At 40.5% G+C, this 20,444-nt stretch overlaps 1 protein-coding gene across 17 annotated transcripts in view; it reads right to left on the bottom strand.

Annotated features, from left to right (window-relative positions):
• The window catches only part of kcnt1b (potassium sodium-activated channel subfamily T member 1b), a 63,357-nt gene that overhangs the window by 14,895 nt on the left and 28,018 nt on the right, over positions 1 to 20,444 (bottom strand). For 10 of the 17 annotated variants that reach the window (XR_012769915.1, XR_012769916.1, XM_075467419.1 and 7 more), the window contains 17 exons: positions 14,992 to 15,071; positions 13,375 to 13,474; positions 12,364 to 12,420; positions 12,235 to 12,283; positions 11,964 to 12,023; positions 10,416 to 10,490; positions 10,067 to 10,150; positions 7,915 to 8,009; positions 5,857 to 6,037; positions 5,171 to 5,335; positions 3,985 to 4,121; positions 3,154 to 3,217; positions 2,851 to 2,959; positions 2,634 to 2,742; positions 1,673 to 1,849; positions 1,342 to 1,577; positions 345 to 558 (listed from right to left, as the gene is read on the bottom strand). Coding sequence is in view for 15 of the 17 variants with exons in the window: in XM_075467419.1 (XP_075323534.1) it covers positions 345 to 558; positions 1,342 to 1,577; positions 1,673 to 1,849; positions 2,634 to 2,742; positions 2,851 to 2,959; positions 3,154 to 3,217; positions 3,985 to 4,121; positions 5,171 to 5,335; positions 5,857 to 6,037; positions 7,915 to 8,009; positions 10,067 to 10,150; positions 10,416 to 10,490; positions 11,964 to 12,023; positions 12,235 to 12,283; positions 12,364 to 12,420; positions 13,375 to 13,474; positions 14,992 to 15,071 (1,992 nt within the window). In the remaining 2 variants the exon portion in view is untranslated. The remainder of the gene's footprint in view (positions 1 to 344; positions 559 to 1,341; positions 1,578 to 1,672; positions 1,850 to 2,633; positions 2,743 to 2,850; positions 2,960 to 3,153; positions 3,218 to 3,984; positions 4,122 to 5,170; positions 5,336 to 5,856; positions 6,038 to 7,914; positions 8,010 to 10,066; positions 10,151 to 10,415; positions 10,491 to 11,963; positions 12,024 to 12,234; positions 12,284 to 12,363; positions 12,421 to 13,374; positions 13,475 to 14,991; positions 15,072 to 20,444) is intronic. The other 7 variants (XM_075467422.1, XM_075467425.1, XM_075467431.1 and 4 more) reach the window with 2 other exon arrangements.

Raw genomic sequence — 20,444 nt, 5'->3', positions numbered from 1 at the left:
GTTGAGCTCTAATTGTTTTGAATCTGTGTCCTTTGATTTCTGATGTGTCACATACAATTACCCTAATCAGTTTCTCTTTGCTCTTTACTTCGCAAATAAGAAAATCCAACTCGCCTGCAACTACATCCAGTTTGACATGTAGCTAGCAACTCATGACCACATGATGGCACTATGGCACCTTTAGTTTGATGACACTCATAAGGGAGTGTTGACTGCAGAAATCTTCACAGGGACACCGGAGACGAGCCTCAACTTAAAGGGGAATGCACGCCTCCCTGTCATTACGAACACATTAATCACTGCCACTTTGCACCTTACAGCATCGTGACGCATAGTTTACTTACTCCGACCCTACAGAGCCTTCCTCATCCGATTGGTTGGTCTCATCCTCTGATTGGTCGCTGAGGAGGTCGCAGGGCAGAATAGCAGAGGAGTCGGCGATTTCCAGGACGGGTGCGATGCTTGGCCTGCGGCTCCCAGCGCCGTTCTCCGTTGGTAAGGTCAGTTTGCCGCTTTCCTCGGGTGGATCTGGGTTCTGGAGATCTATGGCTACAGTGCCTGAAAATTAGATGAGCTGAGATGATCATATGCAGCACTTTTACTGTAATTTGCACATAAATTAAGTGGCGAGCCAATGGCCACTTTTCACATTCTCAGGACCATTTAACTTGGTCAGCATTTTAGCCCATCAGTCCTTTTATCCTCTTGAACTTAGCTGTTTCACCTTGAGGAGAAAATGTACTGCTCTTAGTACGCAAACATTAGGAAAATTAATAGCAAGACAGATGAGCTGTTTATAAGATGAGGCATGATAACAGCACAATGCATCTCTCGGATATATCAAATACATGACAGGTGCAGTCCATATATCATCAGTTCTGCAATTATGTGATATATGTAAAAACAAGAGACAAATATCAAAGTATGTGTAAAGCAATGGTGGAACATTACTGAGCCTTTATATTGTTTAAATTGTTTAGATGTGCCATGCAGAAACTTACCATATAAGGTGGCCTGATCAACTTTCATGAGCGCAAAAAAAAAAGTAAATTACAATAATATCAGCCAACGAATGGAAAAAAAAACAAAGAAAAAATTCATGCATAACCGTCAGCGAAAGCATCACCAAGGCAGCCACCTTTCAGAAATGTTCAGAACGCAATTCAAAATAAACAACCAAAGCATCCATTTTCTCCTCTTACATGGGAACCATGTCAGCGGCCAGATGCTTAGACTGGTCCTCAGACAAAAACAACCATCTGCTGTGTTTTCCTTTTTCCTTACATCAGACAAATCTTAAATGGTGAACGTCATTTTTCTGCCTCTGGCTCCAACTCTTACCCATGCTGGCGATGATGCTGTGCACTGGCAGCCTGGAGGGGGCGTCGTAGAGGCCGGTGACGGGCAGACCCTTGTTGTGCTTCTCCTCCTGCTTGAAGATGAAGGCCGAGTTCTCCTCCTTGGTGATGTTGATGTAGTAGCAGGTGTCAGTGGCAGCCATGATGTGGCGAGGTCCGGGGTTCAGAAGGATGCTCTTATTATCCTCCCTCTTCACTCCGATCAAACACACGCCATACCTGCAAGGTAGTTCAAAATGACATTACAAATGACTCGAATAGGATTCAATCTTATCACAGTGAGCCAAGATAAAGCGAGAGGAAGATTTACTCACTTCTTGTGGGCATGGAAGGAGGCATAAGTGAAGCTTTTTCCATCATACTCTCCGAAAAACTTGCTGTCACATAGACGGATGTGGTAGACCTCGTTTCCTGAGCAGCGTCCATACATCCTCTGCCACTGCTCCGGTGACATCTGCCCCTCCCTGGAAGTATTATCCCAGTATTCTTCACTTGAATTACAGTGACATTATGTGTCAGACTTCTACCAACAATTGCTGTCTTTAGAAAATAAATACAGTTTGTTAATGCTTAAAATTAGATACCTAAATTTATCAACAGGGTCTTGTATTTCTCAGTTTTTATCTCAACTATGTCTAATCTTAACTCGTGAAAAAGACAACTTAAAATCAAGGGAATGGCTTTATTTGCCTCTCTGCAGTATTAATTTTGAACCTACTCCCACCAAGTTCTCCCCAGTTTCATTCTACCTGCATAAAATGTTAAATAACTCACTGACGGAAATAGAATATACGTGTACGCAGTCTACAATGACAAATGATCAATATCACACTGTGAAGATTGAAAATGAACTTAAATGAAACCATCTCTATATATCAAGTTCCTATAAATTGTGAGTTAAATCCCAAAAGAAGGAGCGAAAATGTCAAATTCAACTGTCCTGCTACGGAATAGAAACCTATACAGCCTAATGAAGTTCTCAATGGTTACTAAAGGTCACTTGTCATTTAAAATCTTGAAATATACTCCATATTTGTTCAGTCAATCGTGACATGATCATGAACAAACTAGTTATTATTCAATAAAATAGTTATATGTTATTCTAAACTGTTCAAATCCCTGCTGCAATGCTTTTACTTTATGTAAATAGGCTAGTCTGCTAAAATATGATGATCAGGACAGAGTAGTTTGAAGCAAACACATTGCACTATGAGTACATACAATGTACTGACAGTGTAAATATTTAACACATAGAAAATAGCGATGTGTACTTACTGTCCTCTGGAGGTGTGAACCAGGAGAGTGACTAAGGTGCTTGTGGCGGGACACACGCAGTTGAGTGCCAACATGGCATATTTGAACTCCTCTTCACATACCACATGATCTGTGAAAAGGGAGCAGCTGCAATGAGCCATCAGATTTAGGACATTTCTAAACTGAAATGGCAAAAACGATTGTGTTTCTGAATGCTTTCAGTCTTTCTCGCACTAACCAGCAAACTTAACGTGAAACTTATTTTCTGGTTTAAGAATCTGGACGTAGAGAGGGCAGTTTGGGGCAAAGTCCTTTGCAGCCCAGGCCCTCAAAATAGTTTGGTGATCCTGTGGGAAGAGAAATAGCTTTATAAATAATAAAGAGCTTTAGCTTTAAAAAGCAATATGAAATTTATGGACCTTATAGTTTGTTTGAGAGACTGCTTATGAGCCTCTGCTAAAATGACTCTTTTCATCAGAGGGTTTTAATCTGTAAACACAGTCTGCCTCTGCTTTGACAAGTTTCTGTTCATGTGACTCACAGCAGCGGTTCGGTCCACTTCATTCCTGCTGCTCAGGATGAAGCAGGCCTCAGCATCGTCCATCCTAAATGATTGAAAAACAGATTAATGATGATCCGGTCGCCGGCTGGTGGCCGCGAGGGGGAAAGTTCAGTCATTGCAACATTTATAATTCGAGTGTCTGGCTGGGTATGGATTGTTAAATGTTCCGAGAATACAAGGAAGGGGAGTTAACAGCCCCTATGATGGCAGAGCTCGCTGCACACGAGTGGTAGAAATGTTTTTTTTAGTGTGTGTTGTGTAATATCAAAAATCAGTGCATGAAATTGCCTTAACTAATTACCTGCACATTTAAATGCTCATGTTGGGGAGGGGTTGGGCTCCTGAACAAATACATGAATCTGCCACTGAGAGGTAGCTTTACTCCATTTCAAGTGTCGGATCATAAAGTAAGTTGCAAAACAACATCTGCCTTCGAGCAGAGAGATCAGCTGAAGCAGCCTTAAGAGTATATCAGTTATACTGGTACAGGGAGTATTGGCAGGTCAGACCAATTTCAGTGTGCTCAATGACAACTTCTATCCCTGTGAGCAGATGATCAATGTAAAGTGAAATCCCATTACACTGATGTGCAAACAGAGGGCAGCCAAGCGAACTGCCCCTTGTAATTGCACTTCAGCGGCTCTGCATTCCCGGTGGATGACTCTGAATTTGAACTTATCTTAGATTCTTATCCAAAGCATATATAAAAAAAAAGAACACAATGTAACACTCGACTGAAAAAAGGACGTGCACGATCTCTGCTTTCACGTGTTTTGTCTAAATGTGGGGTTACAAGCCGTGCTTTCTCACTTGGCCCTCATCAGGTCCTGGTCTTTGAGGGCAGATCCTTGCAGGTAGATAACCCTCTGGGACCACAGGGGGATCTGGAGGATACGCCGAACCTGAATGTCTATCTCTGTCGGACACAGGATCACAACGTAGTAGTCCTGGAACAGAGAAAAATCTTTCATCTTCATGTATGGCATAAAGAATCAATGACATGTGACCCTCAAAGGTACAACCTGTCTGAGACAACTTTAACTGGATAAAACAAGATCAAACCAAGCGGCACAGAAATATCTCAAAGGAAACTATTAACTAGGGCTGGGCAACGATTACATTTTTTTTATCTAATTAATCACATTTTCCCTGATTAATCACGATTAATCGCATTTGTACGCAAAATCCAAAAATGAATTCAAAAGTAGTGTATAGCTTTTAGCATTTAGTTTTATTTTAAATGTGCTGCCATATGAATGAAAGTGCCATAACATTTGTTGTGCAAACACACTTTTAACATCAGCATCTTTCTGTAGTTTTTCTGTAGAAGCCTCGCTCCACTGTCTGTTTCCTTGAATGACTTGCTGCTATCAGTTGTGTGTTTTGCCTTTAAGTGATATTTTAGACTGGAACTACTACGGTGAGAAGACAATTCAACTTGGCAGTGTTTGCAGATGACTTTGGTTCTGTCGACTCCGCCGTCTGGAAGAACTTTAAAATGAAAATGGCCGAGTAAAAGTTCCGTACCCTTCTCCATGTTTGGTGGATCCGCCGATTACTTTATTTTCCTGTTCCGCAGCAGACAGCAACAGACTTTTACAAAATAAAAGCCTGTAAGCAACAGACTTGTACAATAATAAAATAATTAATAAAAACGGGGGTGGTCTGTGGCTTAGTGGGTTGAGCAGGCGCCCCATGTACAGAGGCTATAGTCCTCGCTGCAGTTTGCTCCGGTTTGAGTCCCGCATTGGAATAATTAACGAGTTAACGCGATAATAACGAGTTAACTCGCCCAGCCCTACTAAAAACGTCAACTAAACATTTGTGATGGCATTCTTAAAGTGCCGTCGGTTTAAACTACTTCCACAATTGGCTTAAAATCTTAAAATGTTTTGTAGAAACTTTCTCCCTCACGAGTACAGGAGAGAACACCTGAAAAAGTTAATCACATTCTAAAGCTATTCTGCTCGTGCGTCGGCTAATCTCTCCACTGCACCTGTAGTCTGGGATGAGCGTAGAACTCGTTGAGGAAATCCATCAGCAGGTCTATCTTCAGTGAGCTGACACACAGCACCACGTGCTTCTCTGTCTGCGCCCGGTGGCGGCTGTAGTTTCCCCCCAACTTCTGGCTCTCCATCCACAGGTATGCTAGCTCTTCAAACTGACACAGTAACGACAACACCAGCGTGAAGTCCAAAGCAGCAAGAAATAGATACATAACCAAAAAAAGGCACATTTGTTGTCTGGAATGCGGCTGGCATGAAAAATTGTGGCTGAGTTCTATTTCTCGCGCAGTTTGCACTGCAGGATCATTACACCCTTCGTGACATTTGAAGTGATGAGGATGTGAAGTGTTCAGTCAGTCGTTGGACTGAATGAGCGTGAATGTGGCCTAAATTTTAAGTGACATTTGCAAACTTCAACTGCAGCAAATACCGTCAGAGAAGCAAGCACCTTCTTAAGATTTTAATTTGCTGTCAGCCAGCATCAGCTTCAAAAAGCCTCATCTTAATATTTGATGATAACCTCATCAAGGACAGTCACAGAGGCAGAAAGTCAAAACCTTTCTAATCATGTAATCCATTTCTAAGACAGATCTGTGACATGGTACACGTGTTAAAGTGTAAAACGTCCCCGCTGCACTTTGGGAAGCTCTGGTTTGATTGATTATCTGGTCCATACCTGCAGTGGGAGGACTACCAAAGCAACGCAGATGAGAATGACCACCAGCAACTGGGAGGGCCAGATCTGTGGCGTGACATCCCCGTAGCCCACAGTGGAGAAGGTGACGATGCAGAAATAAAACGAGTCAAACAAGGATAAGTGCTTCCCAGCTCTCTCCAGGTGCTGGATCCCACAAGCTCTGCGGGAAAAACCCCACAAATAACACACATCAGGCAGATGTCCTGCGGGTAAAGAAAGTCAAACACATGAATACAAATCTCACTGAACAAGCTGCTTTAGGATAACAAATTAGCTTTGTTGATAGCGAATATCAGAATTCAATTTGACCAAGATGAAAGGTCACCAAAGTCAATACAGCGTGGGCTCCTGCTCAGTATCTCATTTAAAGTGACACCACTGATTGTTCCATCAGTTCCTTCTCGCTGCTTGTGCTAATTCATTTGTGTTTTTCTCCCTGGTAGATTGAAGATCTAATGAAATCCTGAGGCACGGGGAATGAGGTTGCCTAACTTGACAGTGTGAAGAGGAGGTGGTGATGAGTGGGAGTCCTGGTTCAATAAGAACCTTGGCCAAAGTGGAATCTTTGATTAAAAGAAAGTGGTATAATCTAATCCTATAATCTATTATTAATTGTAATTTAGCATTTTAAAGTGGAAATAAATAGCACAAGGAATAGGTGAACAATTGAATATCTATGTATGGAGTTGGATAATATATTGTTTCAACATCAACATTGCGATTTGAGCATAGATACACTGATCTCAAACATGATTTGATTTTAAACTGGAAATCTCCAAGAGGTGTCTAAATGACCATAATTTAGCCATGTATCTTTAAACTCTGCTTTCAAAACACTCTTTCCTGATGTACATAAAGAAAGGGGGAAAAAAAACATCCCAAAAAGAAAAATTAGGTTGCGAGAGAGAGAGAGTGGAGAGTGAGTCGGTTTATTAATGGAATATAAGCAAAAGCAGATCCTCGCACTAAATCAGGCTTCTTTCTTAAGCTGAGAATGAAGCGGGGATGACTTCAATAGGAAAATGATCCCAAACACGTCTTAAAACCACCCAAAAGGGCACATGATGAAGTTTTTGTCATGGCCCCTCACAGCCACCCGACCTAAAGATCCCTGAAAATCTGTACAGCACATGTAAGGCTGCCTGAGAATAATGCAGAAATCACATTTCTTTTAAAAAATGACTTCAGCAAGAAAAGAGGAAAACTACCAATTATCTCTCAGGTAAAACCGATTTTGAATTCCACTTTAGTTTTTTCTCTTTTTCCCCCACTAAATGTGTGAAAATGGACTGTCTCAGCTTGGGCAGCTGATTTATGTGTCAGTCAAACTTCGAACAGCGGCGAACTTCAAGCTTCTGTTAACCTAGAGCAGCAATTTTGTCCGTAGACGTAGGGACTTTTTAGACCCCAATAACGGCTTTAATCTCCTCTCTTTAAAGTATCTCGCTGCAAATATAAGATTTTGGACAAAGACTTGACAGAACTACACTGTGAAAGAAGGGTGTTTATTCCCCAAAGCAGGAAGAGGTCTCCATGCCTCCCGTCTGTACTGTCAGTGAGCTGTCCACCTCTCACCATGGATGGAGCTTCAACTATTCCCTGTGAATTGCAGCCAGATATCTCAAGACCCAAAAGTGATGTCGTGGACAGCCCTACTAAAACTGAAAGACTCTTCTTGGCATTATTTAAGCAGTGATATTTTCCAAAGCAGGTGTTACCAAGTACTGACAATGTAAAGGTGCTTAAGGCCCTTTAACTTTGAAACTAAAACACTGTGATAGAAAAGTAATCCAGGTTAAAATATGAAGGGAATATGTCAATTTTAGCCAAATGCCTCCGGAAATCCTTGCATCTCTTACTTGCTTTGTTATTAACAGGAACAGAAAGAGGCTGCGTTGCTTTTTCAAGGTGTCTTTCTGTCAAATTTGATCATCGCAGAAAGACTATCCACCTTTGACCTCACCACTGTGACAATAACTGCCAACACCACACCATGTCCACTGCCAGAGGCTGTCTGAACAGCAGATGTTCACTCACCCAGTGAAAACCAGACAGAGCAACGTGCAGATGAGGATGAACACCTGGTTGAACATGGCAGAGTGCGTCCTCTGGATGGCACGATGGAAATCATTCTGGGAAAAGAAAAAAAACATATCTGTGAATATCTGTTCTCCTGTGCACGCCACTGACTGAGAACCGAGTTCTTTCAGACAGCATTTTGCGTTGTGAAATCAGAGGAAGAGCAGCAGCGTGGGCGCCTACAGCGGTATGGTTCCACATCTCTGGCTCTCCTTTACATATATAATTTGGCTCTCTGACAGCCTACACCGTCAGACACATCATCTTTGCCCTCTATTCTGCCTCTGCACTTTTCACACGGGGCTCATTGTGTTCGAGGTGTGAGAACTCACACAGATCTTTTTAAATTGGCCTCCTCTCACATTAAAGCAAAGACATGTCACTTTAATTGGATATCTGTTATTTTATTTTAGATCAAAGTTCTGAACAGCAGAGCGTGATGAAAAAGAGAGAGAGTAAAAAAGTTAATCTGGATAGATTTTTCTGTCTTGGTAGATTGGTAGCAGCACAACACTTTTATACACAGAAAAACAATCTGCCGATTATTGACTTCCTTTTCATTTATTTTATCCATTTTTTATTTTAACCACCCGTCTGCATATAAACCCAATGGCTTCTCTTCTACCGTCCATCTTGATATGTAGCCGCTCACGACTGATTCTCAGTTGCACCTTGTTAGCATATTCTGCCAGCCACCTCTTTCCCGCTGGTCCCAGATTCTACCATCTGCTAACTACCAGTTTGGCATGAAGCGCTCACTCTGTCATGGCCTCATCTGAATCACAGCAAGAGCCTACACTACACCGCTTGGATAGAATCTAACTGCTTTGCATGTCATGTAGCAGTCACTTTGCACATTCGGTGGAACGATTGAAACATCACAGTTTTGGGCTTCATATGTTTTCTTGTTTGATTGTAATATTTTTTTTTATGTTCTGCTACCTCGTCTTTACCCCTTTTTTTGGGGGGCTCGCCTTATTCTTGAAAATGCTGTGGTATCTAAAAAAACTTTACATCTTTATATCACAGTTTACAAATGTATACGGTGCCCTAAGTATTTACTCGAGTTGCAGTATTAGATAGTACGGAAGCGTACTGCATTCACTTAAAAAACAAACAATTTATTTTTTGGTTTGTTTTTCGGGGTAATTTTTTCTCTCTCTGTTTTTCACAGCTCGTGTGCCTGTACTCTAGGTGGGTCCTAGCTGTGATAACAAACTAATTAGCGAGTTTATCATGTGTTACACAGACTAATATAAACACTAACTCGGGCTTAAAAAAATATGCACTGCCTTGCGCATAGATGGATCCACAAAAACAGTGTCGACTATCCCGGAAGAAACAACTGTATAAACTGTATAAACTGCCACAGCCTTAAAGGACAAGACCGTTTTTTTGACATTGGGCCCTTGATTTCACATTATAACATGATGTTCTACTCACCCCTGCTTGTTGTTGGTAATTTGGAGCTGTTCCGAAGATATTCGACAGGCGTCTGGCTGCTCTCTTGAGATATTCGGCCATGAAACGGTTTCCTATGGGCAACGTTATACAGGCACAAACTATGCTGTTTATAATTTATTAATTACTGTACACTAGCACTGATAACGTGGAGGTGCGTCGCTTACTTAAAAAAATCCGGGTTACTGTAATTTTGAATTTTAGCCGAATGAATAAATAGGCAGCAGGTCTGTGGGCTGTCTGTGGTAGCACGACGATGACGTCAGTAACACCCACTTTACGACAAAAAAATCAAAATTACAGTAACCCGGATTTTTTTAAGTAAGTTTGTGCCTGTATAACGTTGCCCATAGGAAACCGTTTCATGGCCGAATATCTCAAGAGAGCAGCCAGACGCCTCTCGAATATCTTCGGAACAGCTCCAAATTACCAACAACAAGCAGGGGTGAGTAGAACATCATGTTATAATGTGAAATCAAGGGCCCAATGTCAAAAAAACGGTCTTGTCCTTTAACAGCCACCATTACTCATGAGCTCCTATAGGTCTACTGTAGGAAGAGTACTGTGCACTTAAAACCTGGAGAAGTGAAGGAAGTGTTGTCTTTGCTCCTTGGATAATACAACGACACAGCATCCAGAATATACTTACAATCATGTTCTCCAGTGCACCTTTGGCAAGCCAGCAGTTAAGAAACACAGGGACAAATATGTTTCTTAATGGAGACCAGAAGATCTTAAAAAAGACAAGAAAGAAGGTTAGACGTCTGTTGGTTCAGTCATTTTGACTTACAACACCTGCAAATTCATATTTTCAACACACACTGTGGGTATTTAAATGAAAATCATTATGTATGACTGTATGAATTTTAGTTTGGGGAGAGATACTTGTGACATTGGCATGTATACATCAGATTGCTGGACAGCCTCCAGTCTGAATGCACCTGTGTTACTGTTAACACACTATTTTGTAGAAAGGAAAGATCAGAAGAATTACTCACTGTGATTATGAATGGCACTGAATTCATCATCTCCAATATGAAGGATATCTGGAAGATCTGCTCCCAGATGTTCCCCTGGAGCAGAAATTGATGGCGAATAATTGAATGAATCAGCGAGAAAAAATATTGTTTTAGAGAGAAAAGTAGCTAATACTTTGAGCGGCACTAGGGGAACTGATCTGTTGCATGAAAACAATGTTGTAAACAACTGCAGTATTCTGTGTTATGAGTCTTACGTCCATGCCACAGTCTAAATAGGTCAGAGAAATGAAAAACTACGCATTTCACACTGTGGTATAAACAGTATTAGCATTGGTATGTGACCAGTTCTCATTGCTCTTTTTGCAGCCCCCGCGGATAATGCTAAGCTACCATGTAGGATGTTTATAGAAGATAAATAATAGGTTTATAATTAAATCTCTTCATCATTCTGAAATTCTTTGTAAAATCGACTGAATGCTGCACTCTCTGCTGTTTACAAAAACACGTTATGCAATCCGTCTTACCAGAATAATTGCATGTCGAGTTACATATTCAACATAGCTCTGAATGAGAAAAAGCTCAGTCATTTACAAAGAGGTAAAAATACTCTTGATTCTAGGACTAGCAACACACTGTAGCCACTGGCAAGATGTACGGATGTACCTTTAAAAGGCAGTATATGATAATCATACACCATAACAATGGCATGATGTGGGCTGCATACTGATCACATACAGGGAATAAAGGCCAGGTCTTTTTCTCCAGATTGTGGAGGATTCTGTCAAAAATGGAGCTAATAGAACATTTGAGACGAAGCTACTTTTTTTTCAAGCTTTAGTTGATCGTCTTGAATTGAAGTAGAAGACAATATTTTGCATCCAGTCCTTACAGAATATTGCAGTTGGAAAGAAAAAACAACTTGCTGAGGTATAAACTTATAAACTTTATAAACTTATAAATTCTGCAACATGTTTGCTAATCTCACAGCGGAGGAAAGCTGTGGGAGACGTCAGAAAGGTGTTTAAACAAAGATCCCAAGTTAACTCAACTGTGCTGTATTCAAAGGGAAACTGAGACTGAGTGTCTTCTAAATGCCTGAAAAATATAACAGACGAGCAAACACCCGTGTACAATGTAAGTAATAATAAATCCACAGATTATAAATATTGTTGATACTTTTTCGTTCATACTGTGGTCAATCCTTAGGCTGCATATTTGTTTGTTGTTCAAAGTATTTAGTAAAGTAAAATTTAGTTTCTCATACTTGAGCTGTATTGAGTATTGTAATATCCAAGCATACCGTTCACAATACTGTTATCTTTATGAGAAACCTCCACATTAACTACAGAAAGAAGGGTATCTTTGAGCGCATAAAGTACTGCACTTCCAGCTCTGCGAACCTTTTTATATCGCCTGTTTCTGAGACCGTGTGCACTTTGACTGAACAATGAAAGCTTTGAGTCCACAGGAGAGAACAAACAGCCTGAGCTGAACTGAAATCAGAAAGTTGCACCATACCCGCATGAATTAATGAGACGAACTGTGCACTGTGAAGGAGTCTCTTACCTTATAGCTGAGATATGTGATGAGCATAGTCTCCAAGAAACTGATTAAGGCCACTGTCACCTGCAGCGGAGGGGAGAAGCAGATGAATGAGCCTTACAATTACAGATCCATCTCTTCTGGCTTCTCAGCGTCCACTGAGGAACACCAACTCTTTGTGTTTTTGTCTAACAAAGGAGCGGTAGGATTTTAAAGGTGAATTACGAGTCGAGAGTCGGCTCATGTGCTGGAATTTGATTTCTGTGCACTTTCACAGCAGGATTAAAACTCTCACCTGTATTGCCCATACAGACTCCCGTCTGTTCACCCAGAAAATCAGCACCCTGTCAAAAACCGAATTCATAAATGTAACAGACGCTGAACACACGGAGGATTACTTAATGACATTTTGATTGAAACATACCAGTTGATCTCCGTTGACTCTGTTGTATTAAGCGAGCTGTTGTTCCGACATATTACACTGCAGAAACACAGAGCAGCGAGGGAAAGACAAAAAGGATTAAAAAACATTTAAGTGTCATGGACAGTGTGCAGAAACCAGCCTGTTGGGATTGGCTGGTATAATGCAACAAGAGGCGAGAACTCTTCTTGCTCTTAATGTCACGTGGTCATCTGGTTGGTTTGGAACAGAAGAGATAGACAAAGGAAAGCAGAAAAAATTCAAGACATTTTCTTAAGAAAACTTCTATATATATGTAGGAAAACTGAGAAAGAGATCCTGGTTTTGATGAGTTCATGTTTGTCTCTTAGGACTAAGTTTGGTCCACACATGTATTTTGGATGCCAACATAAGTTATTTTATCATTTGTTACCATTTACCAAAACATATTCAAATTAGTTCATTGAATGAATATGAACTTAAAGGGCAGGCTACCAACTTTTAACTTATGTTATTCACATCCAAAATGGAGGAATTAGGTTTAGGTTTAGGAATTACAACATTTTCAAGAGACCAAAGATAGTTGGAAGCTCACTCAAAAGTTGGTTAAAAAACAGATGTGGGCTATTTGTTAATAAATTCCCCCGGCAAAACATTTGGAGTCCACTCCTAGAGTGTCATTCGCAATTGAAAGCTGTTGCTGTGAACCCACAAAATGGAGTAAAAGGAGCTCTAAATGTAGTGAAGCAGACTAACCTTAGGCTGGGGAAAACATTATCATCATTATAACAATAATAATAAATACATTCAGACATAGAGGGAACATTCAAACAACATCCATATCCAACATAAGCTGAAGATTATAATAACCAAAAACCAGATAATTTCAGCATTCTTTACAGGTAAAACTAAGATCCATCTGTAGAGGAATGAGAGCAGAAAATATCCACAATGTGGCATATACAAGCAACACATCTGAAACATAACAAATGTGAAGAATAAAAAAGGGGAGGTGGCAGCGGCTGCTGCTCTCACCATGGGTTGACATCGTTGGGGTTTTCCAGGCTGACTCTCACAATGTAGAGGACACAGGTGAGGATCTTCAGTGCAAAGTTGAACAAACGTATTCTCAGGCCTAAGGAGAAAGAAGAAACTATGATTATGATTCACTTTCTACAGTCAAAGTGTTTACTCCATCACAGATTTTTTGCACAACTTAAAAATGCTTTGTAGTTTTAAACGCGAGTCTACTGCTAACCATGAACAAACCCTTCCATGGAGACCATTTCTGATGAGGCTTCAGTGAACGGTAGACCTTCAACTTGAAGGTCCAGGTGCATCTCTCAGTTCCTGTGTCAGGTCTTTTTTTCTGTTTCTTAAGAACATCCCTTTCGGATACTGTTCATCTGCTGCAGGTAGATTTTTTTAAGGCCTGCAACTTGTTTTTTTTGCCCTTTTCCAATTTATCTCAAACGTTTCAGGACACACTGTCCACCATGCTGGGAGTGTTTGGCTAATAGCTCTTTGGGAAACCTTGTCAAACTGTGTTATGTCTGACTTTTTCTCATAGATACGACTAAATAAATGGGAATAAATTATGTGGCTTTGCAACAGGCTGCAAATAAAGTCCCTAAAGATACCATTTAATATGGGTTCTTTGCAGAGTTGTCTGCTATGTGGAGACACAACACTGGATCTCTCTCATGAGTTTGGGGGCTTTTCTATTGTTTGAATGATTGTGTTAACAGTGTTAAGTAGTAACTTTAAAAAAGTCCCTTAGAAAATCCAGAGAACTACTACTGAAGACCACTTGATTATAAGAGAGTCTGGATCATTAAAAGCAAAATAATAACAAAAGATCGGTGGCTCAAGACTTAAGCACAGTACTGTATACAACAATAAATATAAACCTAACCCTCAGCACCGAATGTGCATGAAAACAGAAAATTGGGTGCTGACATACTTGTTAGCCGAGGGGTGGTGTCAGCTGCATCACACCTTTTTCATTCAAACTCATTTCTAACATGGCGTCTTTAGCTCAAGCCTGCATCAGTGTAAAAATCATTAAAAAAAACCCCAAAAAAAACAAGTAGAGGCACAAAGACCTGCGGCAAAGAGTGACATTCTCATCGGACTGATGATGTCACGGACTCTGGTGGCTTAGTGACGATGATAAGTGGAGCTGGAGTCAGCAGAGCCATGTGAGAGTCGAGGGTTTTTCTGTGGCCGGTTCCTGCTGAGGGCCTCGCACACAGTGAGCATTTTTACGAGATGCAAATGACCGAGTTCCAGAAATGATGCATCAGCCTGCTGAGTTTTCCAGTTAATCTTTAATGTGTGTTGTGGCACTGCCAGTCTTATCTCCTAATGAGAAAAACGCTGCAGCCTTGCATCATTCCAACAAATGGGACATACTTTGTCCTTGCTGGGCCACAGCAAGCACACACAAAAACAGAGCAATTCAAAATGAGTCAGCTAATGTAATAACCAAAACCCTCAATGACACAGAAAGTGGATATGCATCATTACAGAGTACAATTTCCTATTTCATACGGTTAGTTTTAATGTAGCTGTTGCTGGCAGTACGCCTCTTACCAGTTTTATCAAAGGAGGAGAGCAGAATGGCTGAGGCTCTCTGTCAGCTGTACTTACTTGACCTTTGGTTTTTGATGAAGAAAAGCTTCAGCCTCTCCTTGAAGGTGTTTTCATTCACATAGAACTCTACCTGTACCCTGTAGGAACAGAATTAAACATCAATGCACACGAATACAGTCAAACATGAACTGACTCTCCCCATGCCAATAAACATACTTCCGTTCATACAATGCAACCAAGAGACGGAGAAGGGTTTAGAGTGGTACTGCACAGGTGTGAGCTCAGCAGCATATTTGTCATTAAAATTCAAGTGAAATCAGACTTCTGCGAAGGTGCAATTATTCCTTGTGATTCAACATCCTAGCATGGTAAGAAAAAAAAAAAAAGAAAAACGAATATCAGCAGTGTTGATGATGTAACCAGCCTTATTAGGTTTGACTAAAGATTCTGGTAAAGAAACGCAGCAAACATGTGCATCGATTTGTAATGGTCACAATGTACAGACTCCATCCGTATGACTTCATATGAACGGACTTGGAATCTTACCTCGATACATTAATACTTGTAAGGCCAATTACAGCATTCACAGACCTAATTTGCCATACACTGACAGAGTCATAATGATGCACTTCATGTGATGCTTTTGTATAATGTAAAGACATGGTGCACATTGAGTTTAAGCTAAGGTCAAGGTTGTTAACTGCCGTACTGAAACATTAATCCAAATAGCTCCTCTAGTCATGCAGGGGGTTCGGTTATTTCAATTTGCTCATAATATTCCACAGCATCTGTATCCTTTGGGGGTCTGGGCTATTTTCTACACATAAATAAGTAACAGCACAATAGCTTATAGTCACAAAAGTTGCCATTGATAATGAAAAATCATTCCTCTATGACAACAAGATTACACCGAGCTTTCCTCTCTGGTTATGCTTTTTATGAAACACTAAAAGCCATGAAATATTTGAGCAAACATAGCAGACTTTAATTTGCCCGGGAGCTTTGAGCAAACAAACAATTGCTTCAGCAGGGCAGGTGATGTAGCTGCAGACCTGTGGGTAGGTTAGATGAAAGCAGGTAATGAGGCAGGCCTATTGTTCGTTCTTGTAATGCGGAGAGCTCGTTGTCACTAATGAGCATGAGGGGGAAGTAATAATGATCCCACGGTCACAGAAGGGACCCTCAGAGAACTTCCACCTTGTTTGACAAGATGAATACAGGGTGCAAGAGGACAGAGGAGGAGAGGAAAGAGCACGGAGGGCAATTACAGCAGTCAACTCCTAAGAGGAACACTGTGCAAGGGGGCTGTAGATAGAGAGCGTAGGTGGGAGAAAAAACATGAGAAATGAGCCATTTTCCAACCATTCCCCTCTCTCCCTCTTATGGCTTTATTTCCATAGAGACAGCTTCCAGGGAGGCAAATGTCATGCGTCTGTGTTATGTTCTCCAAACATTTAAATTAAATGGAAACACGTACACACACTTTTCTTTCATAAATGAACTACCATGACACCTTACAATGCAAACACACTACTTTACAGCATTAATACTAATAGCACTGACTGTTCTGTCGTCTAAAAACCTTTGAATTGCCCTGTGTATGAATTGTGCTCTATAAATAAAATTGCCTTGCCTTGCCTAAAAAAACAAAGAAACAAACAGGCACAGGCTGTGATACAGACGAATGATAGCTACAGAGGCTTCATGGTTATGCAGCTTGCCTCTATTTGCATTCAATTACCCTTAATACAAGAAACACGAGCACAGCAAAACCTGGAATTTAACTCTACAGTAAACTCACTGGCACATTACGTCGTTGCACTGGCTTGTTGAAAAAAAGATAAGCCCGGTGTGTCCCCGTTATTATGTGAGATGCTCATTTCTGACACTTTTTCCTCCAAGTTTGATCTGAAATCAAACAACTTACATGCCTTTGTGAAGACATTGGACTTTTCCTTTGATGAATAAAAGTTCATATGAATGTTTATGAGTGGAATCTCTCCACAGTTATAGGAAAGGATTGCTAGACAATCTGATACACTTACTCATATTCACCTTAAGATCAGTTGTAATAACTGCTGAGTCCTGCCTTCCAATGCAGTTGGGATGTATCTCATACTGTGAATATAACCTGAAACCTATATCACTGGTGGATTTCCCATGAACTTCAGATCAACAGGCACAGTGTTGGTGTTTCGTTGGCTACAAATAGCCCTTGTTCAACACTGGGTGACTGCCAGCAGCCGCAGATACACAGCAGTACCATTCAAGTACTCACACTCTTGTCTTTGGCATCTCTGCAAACCATTGCAAACCGTCTATGGGCATAGGCGACATCTGTTAAGACTGTGAAATATAAACATGATGATGGCGCAAGCCTAAGAAGCCATATAGCACATAGTACATGTTGGTACTTATTACCCTCAGGAAGAAACCCTCACTTTAACTTTAGTGAACTTTAAAGATGCCCCGCAAGGCATGAGCTAAGAACTTAACGATAATTAACGTTTAAAGGAGTAAATGTGAGAAATGAATATCAATTAAAAAATAAATAAATGATATACTATCTACTGTTCTTCATGACCGCGATAATAAATTTCATCATCGTCATCCTCGCCTGAAAACAGTCTTTTGACCTCAGGCTAAACAGACAGAAAAGACCTGCCTTCATTATAGTGCTGGAACAAAACAAAAAAAGGTCAGACAGCCGCCAGACGCTCTCTGTCATGTGGAATATTTGTTGCTAGCGCAGATGAGCAGCAGCATCAGTTAGCTGGGTTATAATGATCGACGGATCTCTGAGAGTCTCTTGTTAATGGTGCCAGTTTGCCACAGAGGGTTCTCTGAGGCTTCTGCAACTATGATCAAACTAATATCAAACATCATATATTGCACATTTAGCAGCAACAAATGGCAAAAATAACTACATTGCCAAAGCATTTATATAGCAACAAATGACCACATTAGCTCTGTTAGCTCTGAACAATCAGCTGGCTTAGATGAGGGCTTTTGATGAGAGCCAGGCCTCAGGGCACAGAATCAGCACATGCACACCAACACTGCTTTGAGCAGTCTTTCACATCTCAGCCTGAATACAATTTTACATTTTTGACTGCTGCGTTGCTCTGACAAAGAAAAACAGCTGAAAATAGAACATTTCCCATGCACCAGGCGCCTGACATAAAAAGCTTCAAATATTCTAAAAATAACAGCCTTGAATGTTTCTTTTTTTTGTTCCTTGCTCCTGTTCCTCTGAGTGGCAGCTAACACATCTCATGCTGGGCATGAGGGTACATGTCCAATATCTTTATTATAATGCAAAGAAATAATTGAATGGGCCTGAGGCCAGAAATGGGCTGTGGTACTTTGTATACCGAATCAGGAATCCTCAAGAGAGGAATGTAAGCCTTGTTATAATGAGCTGAAAGGGACTCAATCACTTTTATGGGAGCAAGGCGGGCTGAGGATCGATGAGGTCAAATTAAAGATGACAGCAGGATCACGTCGGGTCAGGTAAACTTCAGCATCCATACACTGTGTACAGTGAAAGTTGTTGTGTCTTTATAACGCTGACTGCACAATATTCAATGTTCAAAAACAAAGAAAAGCCTTCTAAAGCCTTCCGAGTGTGCGAGTTTAAGCGCACCGCAGCAGAATTCGTCACAGTTCAGCACAGACCAAATGTCATGTCTTTCAAGGTCTGTCAAGAAGCTCTGACGGTGTGCAGTTTAAAGAGTGATACCCACTTTATTTTTGACAATGTCGACCATTCCATGTCTGGTTGACAAAGGCTTCCTCTGAATATGATACATTTAGAATAAACAAAACAACCATAAGACCCAAATATGTTCATCTAAAAACAAAAAGAAGAATGTTGGTAACTCCAGCATTACAAGGGAAAACATTTGAAAAGGCTTTTATAAATTATAATGAAAAGCTGTTTAAGGAGCGGTTTCATTTGACCCCTTCAGGTTAAAGTTAAGGGGAAAAGGTGCAGAGAGCTCGGTGCCCGAGAGACTCGAGATCACAAGCTGTCAGACTGGCAGTTGCGTAAAAAGGCCACTGCAGGCTGCATACTTAGCAGATGAAGTTAAACCTGCTCGGCCTGGAGTCCATGAAGTCAGGAAAAAAAGAAAATTAGAAAACCGATGATACTTTCACTTTTACTGGAATGATAACTGCAGGAAGTCAATTTTGAATGTAAAACTGTATGATGACCAAACAACAGTTAGATGAAGATTAAATGATAAAACGTCACCTCAAGGAAATAAAAGTGACTAAAACCAAGTTATGTATATCTTTGACGATGAAGGCAGAGTCTGCTTTGTTCTGGATTTTACACTTTGAAAATGAACCTTTTATGTTTTTTTTCTTTCATCTACACAGAAAGTAAAATAGGCCTACTGCAGGGTGATATTTCAAGTTTTTTTTATGATGTTTTAGAACTAAATTCCAAAGTTTTATCTCAAAAGTAGAACAAACAAACATTAGATATAACATAGGACTAAACAAAGACTCCAAAAATATGTATGACTCGGTCTGTGTCTTTATATCGTAAGATAAGGATAGACCATGAGTTAGTTTAATTGATTACCCTCGTTTTAAATTAGCCATCTATAAATGTGCTATAAATGTACAAGGTGCCCCTTTCAAAAAAGGTCCTCGCTTAATAATGTCAATTTGCCAAGTAAGTTAGCAGGTACGTTAAAATTCGGTCATGCAGTGTCACATAAAGCCCTGAAAAGGGAGGGCAGAGGTGCTGCCACATAGGTAGAGTCGCAAAAAACAAAAGGCATTATATTTGGCTATAAAACGTATTACTCACCAACTGCAGTTATCCGGGGATTCCTTAGCATGGAACTCATCCATTTTTTTTCAAAGCTGAAGCAGTTCAAACACCAGCTAAGCAAACAATATTTCTGCTGTTGATGAAGATGCAAAAATGCTCATCAAGCACTTTGATGAGCTGAAAGTAGTGCTTCTACTTTTTTTCTGCCACCACAGGAAATCCTTCGAGCGCACATCAGATGTTATGAACACACAAAAATAGCAACTGCACCAAGAACACAGTTACCTGCAGCTGAACGCTTTTAATCTTTTTTTTTTTTTTTAAATCTTCCTCGAACAGCATGTTGAGTTTACCTTGAATTTAAAGATTCTCTGTGAAATGAAAGGCCTTTTATTGAAAAAAAGAGGATTACCTTATTTAAGGAAACACTCACACGTCAGCATAAATATAGCTCAACCAGCTTCTGACAGCAGCACAGCTCCTACAAACGCTGCTATCAACAGACAGGGATGAAATCTCTGCAGGAGGGCGACTGACATGCAGTTCTGCCAGCAGCTAATGACAGCTGCAAACTTTTCTCTAAAAGTATAACCTGAAAGGAGAGTGTGATGATAATAGATGCTACCACCTCTTACATAAGGGGTTCTTGTGATTTATTTGGGACACGACAGAGCTTAGCAGACAGTTTCTCACCTCAAAGAGTCAAAGATAGCTACACTTT

Source organism: Odontesthes bonariensis, chromosome 6 (assembly GCF_027942865.1).
Source record: "Odontesthes bonariensis isolate fOdoBon6 chromosome 6, fOdoBon6.hap1, whole genome shotgun sequence".
NCBI classification, from domain to species: Eukaryota; Metazoa; Chordata; class Actinopteri; order Atheriniformes; family Atherinopsidae; genus Odontesthes; species Odontesthes bonariensis.
Note: the sequence above shows the minus strand (reverse complement) of the source record. Positions and strands in the feature narration are given on the sequence as shown.